The sequence below is a fragment of the Chaetodon trifascialis genome, chromosome 17 (genome assembly GCF_039877785.1).
Source record: "Chaetodon trifascialis isolate fChaTrf1 chromosome 17, fChaTrf1.hap1, whole genome shotgun sequence".
Taxonomy (NCBI): domain Eukaryota; kingdom Metazoa; phylum Chordata; class Actinopteri; order Chaetodontiformes; family Chaetodontidae; genus Chaetodon; species Chaetodon trifascialis.
The window spans coordinates 3,444,804-3,456,004 of NC_092072.1; the positions used below are offsets into that span (position 1 = coordinate 3,444,804).

The 11,201-nt window shown below is 44.8% G+C and overlaps 1 protein-coding gene across 1 annotated transcript; it reads left to right on the forward strand.

The window, feature by feature from the left end:
- Positions 1–973: 973 nt before the first annotated feature.
- On the forward strand, positions 974–8,187 carry LOC139345501 (tubulin beta chain-like). The gene is made up of 5 exons (XM_070984119.1): positions 974–1,096; positions 4,583–4,691; positions 5,553–5,663; positions 6,031–6,275; positions 6,540–8,187. Exons 1-5 carry the CDS (start codon positions 1,040–1,042, stop codon positions 7,350–7,352), a joined length of 1,335 nt encoding a protein of 444 aa, XP_070840220.1. The 5' UTR covers positions 974–1,039; the 3' UTR covers positions 7,353–8,187.
- The last annotated feature ends 3,014 nt before the right edge of the window (positions 8,188–11,201 follow it).

Below are 11,201 nucleotides of genomic sequence, written 5' to 3' on the forward strand. Positions count from 1 at the left end.
TGCTATTGCACAGTAGAAAAAAATATACAACACAGCAAAAAAAAAAAAAAGGTGGAATATTGCACAACATATAATGGATATGAGCATGCGTTAGCATAAATAACAGTAGTGCAAAACAGTAGGTTTGTGATGGAATGGGAAACAACATCAACAATAATGCTGGAGTTAAACAGTTAAATAGTCTGACTATACACACACACACACACACACACACACACACACACACACACACACATATATATGATTTTCTATCTTTTTTTATTGTCTTTTTCTTCTTCTCTGTGTCTCCTTTTTATTTTTGCTGTCTGGAAGCACTTAATTTCTCAGGAATACAATGATGAATGAATACGATATGAATACATTCAGTTATTATTTGAAACACACAAGAACTCAGGAATCGCAGATGTAAACATATTCAGATGTAGGAATAAATCTTATACTCTGATCATTTTTTGGATAAATTTTTATGATTATCCATCTTTTGCTCGTCCTGAAAGGTCAGATCTTTAAAATACCTTCCAGTTAATGATAAGTTTAGAAACTTAGCTCTATATTTATACAGGATCATCTTGTATTTATGTTTATTTATGGGTCCACAATCAAGTCATTTTTTTAAGCTGTGCTCATCGATAATAACTTCTTTACCGCTTCGGTATAACAGTAACTTATTAAGTCACTGCTCCAGCTCTCGTCTGTTGAGCTCCTCTCTCTTCTGTATTCCGCTAGCTTTCACTCCGCTTAGTGAGCCTCCAACAGGGCAGTGATGACAAACACGGCACTCCCTCTCCTCTTCCGGTCCTTGTCTTTGAGTCAAGGAAACCCCTTTAAATAAAAAACGACCCTTTTAACCAATCAGAACCGTGGCTTCAGCGACAGCAGCCAATCATCAGCGTGACGGACGCGTTCCATCGCTTTCGGCCCGCCTGCAGCAGTCGGAGCGGTGCTCATCCTCTGCAGCCCTGCTTTCAGTCTGCCTGAGCTCAGCCAGCGGATCGAGACCAGCGCGCATCGCTCCACACATCACCAACTGCCATCCATCATGAGGGAAATCGTGCACATCCAGGCCGGCCAGTGCGGGAACCAGATTGGAGCTAAGGTAAGAAGAATGAGTGGGAAGAAATGAACTTTTTGATGTTAATAAGTAGTTTATTCCTTTTTTGGGCACTTTTGTTAAGCTCTCTTGAAATCTTTAACTTTTTAACGAGGCCTTTCTTTTGTCTTTCAGAAAGTGCTTAAGTTTAATTAAAATGCTAAAGTCACTTGCTTAGTTTTTGTCTTTTGTGAAACAAAGTCCCAAACAAAAGATTTTTTTGTGCGTAAAGATAAACAGGCCCAGACATCATGCAGCTCTATTGTTTTCTCTCCTGCCTTCTGTTTCAAAGACTGTTAACCATTTAAGATGAGCAGAGCTTAAAGTCTGTCTATAAATGTCAGATTTTTTTTTACCAAAAGGAAACATATGTTTGTATTTCTAGAATATATTTGATAAAGTCAATGCAGATATCAGGAAAACTATGAAGTAACATTTGACTGAGTCGAAATAGAAATTCAGTCGAAGTGTAACAATGGATGAGAGAACAAAGTATCATGAGATGGATACAAAGTTTCAGACAGGACCAAAATATCTATAATAATAATATATGACGAGTCATAGAAGGACCACAAAGTGCAGGAAGGTGTACACAAATACACTTGTAGCCCAACAAAAGCATTCTGTGTGTATGTGTTAAACTACAGTGAGAAATTTAACAACTAACGCATCAGAGAGCAGCAGTGAATTCTGGGACAACCAAACAGTAATCTCACAGCGTTCTTACTTATGGAAACAGGAGCAGTTCACACATTTGGGACTGTTGACAAAACAGTGAGTCGGGTCATTGATCCGTGATTGATGAAGCTGACCGGACTCGAGCCAACGCTCGGGGCCAGCTGCCGTCTCGGCCGCCTGCTGAGCCGGACTCTTTGTCGCTGAGAAAAAGGGAGAGGAAACAAACAAGAGGGTGAAAAGAAAGGAGAAATTTGCTGAGGCAGAGGAGAGGAACGCGGCAGGAGGGGTCGAAGGGGGACCAGATAACAAGTGTGACAGTGTGTGCTCTCAAAGCACAGAAGAGGCCTTTAAATGGCTGCTTCTCCAGCCAGCGCGTCACATGCAGAGGCCCCGGGCCCCCGAACCGCCACGGACCCTGAAAACATTTACATGTGGGTGAAGAGTGAGTATCTGCAAAATCACTCTTTTCTTTTTTAGCAGCATCCTTTATTTATTTTTCGATGTGGTGCTTTAAACGTCACGTGGCGTTTCCTCCCTTCAGTTCCCAGAGATCCACCGTCAGCCAATCAGAGCTGCACCCATTCATCGATGAGTCCATCCAAAGGAAGTTAATCCGCAGCTAATGCCAAACCTTTGCTTGTTTCAGCTTCTCAAATGTGCATATTTGATTTTTTTTTTTTTTATTTAGGATTATGAAATTATCAAAAGGCTTTGAGAAGTCTTTGAAATATGAGAACATATTCTGGACTATTGGTTGATTTAGACTAGTTTTCAGTATTTCTGACATTTTGTAGGCCAAACGTTGAGTTGACTGCTCAAGAAGATAATCTTTTATCTTAGATTGAACCAGTGTTTCAGCTGGATTTGCAGTGGAACGGCTAGTGTAGCTCAGGCGTGTCAGTCTGGTGGTTCGGAGGAGATCTGAATCCAGCAGACTTGCTCTGAGGCTCTTGGCTGGACGACAGGAGGCGAGGCAGCAGCATATGGGCCGACTCTGCCTCCACGGCTCAATGGGCCTGATCAGTGAAGACAAGTGTATTTACAGAGGATTTGGTCAGACTGAGGTCATCCTCATTGCACAATGGATTAACTTTGCCTGAACTCCCTCACTTACCCGATCTGGATCCAACCGAAACCTGCTCAGCTCTGTTATGTGGCAGCCCAGTAAAATGCTTAAAGTCTAGGTGTTCCTCTCCAAAACTGCTTGACTAAACTTATCAGCTTTTTGCCAAGGTGATGACAGGGGGTGAGTTCAGGGACATCTGAAGGCGGTGAGGAGACAGCAGTGAAGATTTAGAGGGACTTCTTGTCCACCGGTGTCTCGTTGCCTCTCCCTCACACATGTACAGCTGCCCTCGCCCTGCTTATCTCACCCTCTTTCTCTTTAACGCACACTGTCCGCGGCTCAGATTAGGGTCAGCTGACTGAGCCGCTGTGACAGTCGGCTCCCGTCTTAACTGAGTTTGGCGTTAACGTCTCAGCCTGCAGAAAGGAGGCCGACTGAATTCTCTGAGAGTGCTCTGAGCCCGCTGACACCCCCTCCCCAACAAAGCCGAGGCGTCTTCACACTTAGAAGCTGTGGAGGAGGTGTTGCGCCATGTTTGTGTTGATGCGTGCGATTCCTTAAACCAGCCGGAAAAATGCAGGTGGGGATCAGTAAACAGCTTGCTGCCTTCCTATAAAAATAAAGAGTTTCTTCCCTCAAATCACGGCTAAAATGCCAACGTTGTGTCCAAGACAAGAATATCTTGTGACTTCTAATGAGCACATCAGATTAGCCCTGATTGGCCAAAAGGTTTTCTGATGTTGGTTAAGAGACAGAAGTGCAGAGTCTTCTCTTTCATCCAAAGAAAACCAGACTCACTGCCTCCATTTTTGCTGCTTTGCTTTAAAACAGACCGCCGGCTCACCTGATGTTATTACATCTGAGAATTTCAGGTGAAGGACTTTTTGTCTGTCCATTTTTATTTTTCATAGACACCAGATTTACAGTTTAGGGATTAAAACAGAACAACAGAAAAAGTATAAGCCGTCAGTTTATTTATCATTGAAGTGATTTTTAAGTGTCAAACTTTTGCTGTTTCCAGCTTCTTACATGTGGATAAGTGTTGTCACCTGTGCTTTGGGAGATTAGAATAGGCATTTTCCCTATTTTCCAACATTTTTATCAAAATGCTGAATGCATTACTTGAGAAATGAATTCCCACATTAATCCATGTTGAAACTCCTGTCAGCTGTGGCTCCAGTACTCTCTCTTCTTCGCTTTGTTTGTGACTCAGTTATCCGGGTTGTCACTCTGCCCCCAGCACTTCCTCCTTTTGTTGTCTCAAACCTTTAAAATTATCTTTGTTTTGCTCCTTGCTGGTCATTTTCCCAAGAGCGGAATCACAAAAACATGATGAGGCTTGAATATGATCAGGGTCATCACCAGATCCAAAGAAAGAAACAGCATTTTCTTTACAGGATGTGTTGCTTTTTTAGCTGATCCTGTGACTGGAAGAGCTGATCAGACGCTGGTCTGCTGCTGGGAAGCGCAGACAGAGGACTGATTGTAGACCACTCTCTTCTCTCTGCTTGGTAAACTAGCTTTCAGTTCTGGTCTTAATCAGCACACAAGGCGCCTTTTTTCTGAGGCGTTCCAGACCAGTGACTGAGTGCATTTATCAGAATTAAAGCTGCAAATAGATGTTTCAAGGCTGAAGCCCAGGGGAGGATTGATTACTCATCAGATATGTCTTCATAGCAGTACCACACTCATCCCAGTCCGCAGCTTCTGCCCTGATCATGTGCTGGCTCGTGTGTTTGTGTGTTCAGTTCTGGGAGGTGATCAGCGACGAGCACGGCATCGACCCGACGGGAACCTACCACGGAGACAGCGACCTGCAGCTGGACCGGATCAGCGTGTATTACAACGAGGCCACCGGTGAGCACATCCCGACATGTCCTGAGGTCTGAGATGAGACGTCCCCCCGTGGACAAATGTATCCACTGCAGCTGCAAGAAGCAGGCGTGAAGAAGAAGAAGAACAGCTGCTTTAAAACTGGGACATGCTGGTGTTATGCTGAAAATTACAGATGTGCACATGTGCTACATGTCTTCACCTGTGAGAGCCACGCTGCCTTAAAAGACACTGACACTGACACTCAATCAGAGAAACTGCATTTGATATTCATGATTAGCTGTATTGCTCTGCATACACTGAGTGCACCGTGCTGTTAATACAAACACATTTGATGGTTTTGTTTCACCTGATATGACATGAGAGTTTAAGGCATTTTAAGGCTTACTCAGCAGCTAAAAAGCAAAGTTGACTTCAGTAAGAGTTGACAGGAGTGCTGTATTAAATGATCTGAAAACACAGTATGTGGTTGCTCAATTTGGCCACAGCGTAGTTAATGTTATGTCACAAAATGTTAAGCTTACGGACATTTGACAGCTGCCTCCTGGAGTTTGAAAGTGTTTGACTCCACCCTGTGGCCACAGATGATGCTGCATCCGTGCGCCTGATGGTGCTGAACTGAAGTCCAGCAGCAACCGAATGAGACGCTCACAGCATGCCTGCCTGTAAATACCTGCACAAAGTGAGAAATGTTTGTCAGAAACCCCAGCTGAATAAGCATCAGTGGACATGATGAGGACAATACAGCCCACATTGTAGCAGCGTTTATGCAAAATACCACCTTTTATTAAATTTGTCCGTACATTTAGACTTTTCTCGTTTTGTAGCTGCGACGCCTTGCTTCTTAAAGCGCTGAGCTGGCGTGTTGTTTTTGTCTGTGTGCAGGTGGGAAATATGTGCCCAGGGCCATCCTCGTCGACCTGGAACCAGGCACCATGGACTCGGTCCGCTCGGGACCCTTTGGACAAATCTTCAGACCTGACAACTTTGTCTTCGGTAAGAAAACTTCCAACTGGGGAAGAGTCTTATTTAACAGAGGTCAGAGGTCAGAGTGGGATACAAAACCGCAGTTTCACACACACTTGGAAGTGTGACGCTCCAAGGATTTGGCCTCCAGGTGAAGGATAAACTCTCTGTGTCCCTTTCTGGTTTTAATCACGTCTTTTCCATTTGACAAATAGAACTCAACTGATTTTCCTTTGTGGCACAGACAAGCTCACTCCACCATGAAACCCCCGTCCCTCAGATCAGCTTCAAAAAAGATCAATGCTGGCTTCTGCTTGCTCTTCCTGAGGTGTTTTTTAAGCACTGCTTCACTTGTGGCAGGGAAAAAAAGATACCAGCCTGTTTTTTTTCTGCCCAGGTCAAAGTGGAGCAGGAAACAACTGGGCCAAAGGTCACTACACAGAGGGGGCAGAGCTGGTGGACTCGGTCCTTGATGTGGTGAGAAAGGAGGCTGAGAGCTGCGAGTGTCTGCAGGGTTTCCAGCTCACACACTCCCTGGGAGGAGGCACCGGCTCTGGCATGGGCACCCTGCTCATCAGCAAGATCCGGGAGGAGTATCCTGACCGCATCATGAACACCTTCAGTGTGGTGCCCTCTCCGAAGGTGACTGAGAAAACACCGTCCCACTGTGTCCAGTAAAAGAATGTGTTCATATACCTTTGCGTATTTTGCACAATGTCTCTGTGCATTAAGTCCAGAAGACTGCAGACCAGCACAGGACACATGCTACATGTATATTATCTGTGCCTTTTGAAAGATCTACTTACCTACAAGTCACATATTTAAAAAACAAAATGACATCGTGTGCCATGTTGTTGAATTATTGCTCCAAAAACAGCCGTTTGTCCTTCGTCTCTTTGTCTTCAGGTATCAGACACCGTGGTCGAGCCGTACAATGCCACGCTGTCAGTCCACCAGCTGGTGGAGAACACAGACGAGACCTACTGCATTGACAACGAAGCCCTTTATGACATCTGCTTCCGCACTCTCAAACTGACCACGCCCACCTACGGTGACCTAAACCACCTGGTTTCCGCCACCATGAGCGGAGTGACCACCTGTCTGCGCTTCCCCGGCCAGCTTAACGCCGATCTGAGGAAACTGGCCGTCAACATGGTTCCCTTCCCTCGACTCCACTTCTTCATGCCGGGCTTTGCCCCTCTGACCAGCAGGGGGAGTCAGCAGTACCGCGCCCTGACGGTACCCGAGCTCACCCAGCAAGTGTTCGATGCCAAAAACATGATGGCAGCGTGCGACCCTCGCCATGGACGCTACCTGACGGTGGCCGCTGTGTTCCGAGGCCGCATGTCCATGAAGGAGGTGGATGAGCAGATGCTGAATGTCCAAAACAAGAACAGCAGCTACTTTGTGGAGTGGATCCCCAACAACGTCAAGACGGCCGTCTGCGACATTCCGCCGCGTGGCCTCAAGATGGCCGTCACCTTCATTGGCAACAGTACGGCCATCCAGGAGCTGTTCAAACGCATCTCTGAGCAGTTCACCGCCATGTTCCGCCGGAAGGCCTTCCTCCACTGGTACACCGGAGAGGGCATGGACGAGATGGAGTTCACTGAGGCCGAGAGCAACATGAACGACCTGGTGTCCGAGTACCAGCAGTACCAGGACGCCACGGCCGAGGAGGAGGGGGAGTTTGAGGAAGAAGTGGAAGAGGATGCCTAAAAAAGTAACAAACGACGCGACAAGTGCTGAAGATGGAGAGGAAGTTGCAAACCAAAAAGAAAAAAACAAATCTCATAAAATGTGAAAAGAATAAATATTTTGTAAGAAATGAAGTCACGTAGCGGAACCAATGAGGAAGGCTGGTTAGAGAAGCAGGGGGGTCTGAACTGGAGGGTGGAGCCATAGAAACAATGGCAAGAAATGAAAGAGGATGAGGAAGAGGCAGGCTGAGAGTTCATTCAGACCAGACTCATGTGCCGTGCTCTGCAGTTTATTGTGACGCCGTGTGGGCCGCTTTCACCGAGACGAGTACAAACCATCAGCAGCACTTCTCACACTTCACTTCCATCACGTAGGACTGTCGTGTACTGATTCCTGGAAATGAAAAAATACCTGGAAAAAGCTTTGCACCGTAAAGCTAATTCCACCATCAACAAATGTTATGCTAAACGCTGAAATTACTGATTTAAAATGCAGTAAGGCTAAGAACCTTGAAAATAAAGCTTAGCTCAGTGAAAATTCCCATAATTTTTCTGAATCCACAGAAAACGATCAGTTCAGCAGCTCAGCCTCTGATGCTTGTGTGTGTGTGACAGGACAGTCAGTCATTTTAGCAAACATCAGCCTGTGCTTTTATGTGTCATCTGGAAAATGTTTTGTCTTGTGAAGAAGAGCACAGTTTAACACTCTGGTGAATGTTGACATCACACAGAAGCCATGTGTGGTCATGTGATCCTTGGCAGGCTGTCTTTGTGTCTGTGTGTTGTTACGACCTAATTCCTACTTGGGATCCCAGTGACTGTGAAACTTGTCAGAAATAAAAGCCATTTGTAGGAAAGAATACACTTGTAGTGTTGGTTGTTATTGAAGAACTTCTTTAAGTGTGGTTGAAACCTCTTTTCAGAAAGCGACACCAAAGATGAGACCAGGAATCAGACTTTCAGGCAAATAACAAAGTGACTTTACTGCTGCTGATTGTGTAACACACTCTGAACGCTTCAGTCCTTAAACTCGATTTTATGGTGTCTTTCAAATCCAGATTGCACAGCACTGAAAACCATCTATGCAGTTTTTTGTTTTTTATTTTTAGATGTGTGAGGAATCCAGAGCACTAATTTTCATTTTTTGTGCTCATGCATGCATTTGATTAACATCCGAGAGATGTTTTACATTGAGAACTTCTTATTCTGCAACAGTTTGGCTGCAAAATGTCAGAGAATGTGTTTGTTAAATGTTTGTATTTTAACAAAAAAGTCACTCTAGAATGACAAGTAATTTTTTCCCTGTCTGTAATGAAACAGTTTAAGATATAGGTACAAAAGGAGGTTTGGGACACATTGAGGACCCTGGACAGAGGCAGCTCACAGGACTGGGACACATTGAGGACCCTGGACAGCAGCAGCTCAAAGGACTGGGACACATTGAGGACCTTGGACAGCAGCAGCTCAAAGGACTGGGACACATTGAGGACCTTGGACAGCAGCAGCTCAAAGGACTGGGACACATTGAGGACCTTGGACAGAGGCAGCTCAAAGGACTGGGACACATTGAGGACCTTGGACAGAGGCAGCTAACATGATGACTGCACTGCCGCTGATTGAACTGACATGAAATACTCTTAACCTTCATCCCTGAAACTGACTTTTATGGCGTCTTTCAGATCCAGATGGCTCAGCGCTGAAAACCATCCATTGAGTTCATTTGTAACAACCTTTTATCTTATTACCTGCTAACCAGCAGAGCTTCAGTCTGAGTTACACATCTACAGCTACTGTATGCAGCAAATAAGAAGAAAAGAAACATTTTAATTACATTTAAATTAATGTTGGAATTTATTGAAATATGGGAGAAACCGAAGCACCCGGAGTAAACCCCATCCCCCCCACCCCAAGCCCAGCGATGACCACTGTGCCAGCACACTGTGAAGCAGACCGTGAACTACTTGGCCGTGGTGACGACGGTGTTGATGAACATTTTGATCTTTTGGGGCTTCGTGAGGCTCTTAATTATGCTGTCAACCATGTATTTGTTCATGATTTCATCCTCTAACAGCAAACAACTCCTCACTAACCCTGGAGTGTTCATCTTCTTGCACAGGTCCTCGTAGGCCTCCTTGGCGATCCGTTGAAAGTGGCGGGGCTTTGGCTTGACGGTCTTATCGCACTGCGGCCTAAACGATGTGTTTCTCACAATCCGCTCAACCATTGCTGTTGCCATCATGGTGAAAGCAAGGTCGTCCCGCCTCCACCAGGCTGTGGTTCCTCAGCTCCGTCACTGACAGTTGTCTCATCAGTGACGGAGACTTCAGACACGGGTGTCAAAGAGTGACCCACTGTGAGCGTGGGCAGATCTACCAGGAGGTGTTGAAGATGTCGCTGGCAATTTTCTTGTAGAGGCACACGTTGTCTGTGGCCTTCCTTGTCCCCTGATCGTCCTGTCGTGGGATCATGTCCTCCACGTTCCAGTCCAACACATCAGGCAGCTGCTTCAGGGAGGACCACTCTTCAGGTGGTTGGAAGCAGTCAGATTTCTTCCTCAGTTGTGCCACGGAGTTCATGAAAGACCCCCTGGCAAATGTGCGGAAAAAACAGGCCATGATTTCATTTCCCACCCTTTTCCAGCACGATGTTTTGCTGAACTCTGCCTCTGATTCGAGGAGCATTTTCTCTGTTCCGTCTGTCACCAGTTTAAGCTCGTCCATGATAACTGAGACGCCGCATCGCTGAAATCCTTCCAGTCACTGTTCCTCAGCAGGTTGTTTTCCTCTTCTGTGAAGTCCTCATTCACAGCAATGCAGTCCTTCACCTGGTTCGCCAGGATCGTCCTGACTGCTTCGGTGGTTTTATCCACGAAGCTATCGCCAGAGGAAACGTTTCCTGCCTCGTCCCCTGTCAGCGAAATGACAGGCGTTGTGGTATCTGTTTTGAGCCTCCTTGTTCCCGCCATTGGTAGCAAAAACTCGAAGTTTGAAAAACCCCGCCCTCTAACAACGACCGTCCAATAGTAACTTAGCAACCGTAACTAGGCAGGGCAGGACGACGGAAAGTCAAATACATACACGCGCTGAAGATTTATAACAAATCCAAGAAAAATGCATAGTTACTTCTAAAAAAAAAAAAAAACACAGCTGAAAATAGAAAAAAATCACGAATACAGATGAATAAATAACTGACGAAATAATATTTTATTTAATTTTGAAATAGTAGTAGTATACCATATCATTTAATAATGAGGGATGTTTTGAGTCCTAATTATTATTCTTTCTTTCTTTCTTTCTTTCTTTCTTTCTTTCTTTCTTTCTTTCTTTCTTTCTTTCTGCTTAAAGGAATCTGAAGACTTTATGTGTCTTCAGATTTATGTTTATATGTGATTAAAATCCAGGAAACAGGACGCTGACTCTCCTTGTTCCTCCAGTTCAGAAGACACTGACCATAAGTAGGGACATGTCTCTCCAGAGGGGGGCAGTATAGGGACATTTAAAGAAGAAGACAATATTCTTAATTTCCCCATTCCTCACTGTTTGATAATATCCGTGTATAATTTTTGTGAAGACCATCTCCAGGCAAACATTTCAATGTGATGTATGTCTTAGCTTATTATTATGATTAGCAATTGTAAATAACATTACTAAAACTTTTCTCCTCTCATTATTTCACTAATAATTGACTAAAGTTTTGCTGGTTAACAGATAATAAGATACTGAGTTGTTATAAATAAACATGCTGTGCCACCTGTAATGTTGGCAGTGTGAGCAGGACCGTCATAATGTCAGCTGGACACAATCTTTATTTCCCCATCTGCTGTTAGGCAGGGCTTTAAATGCTCCTCATAAATTTATATATCTTAAAA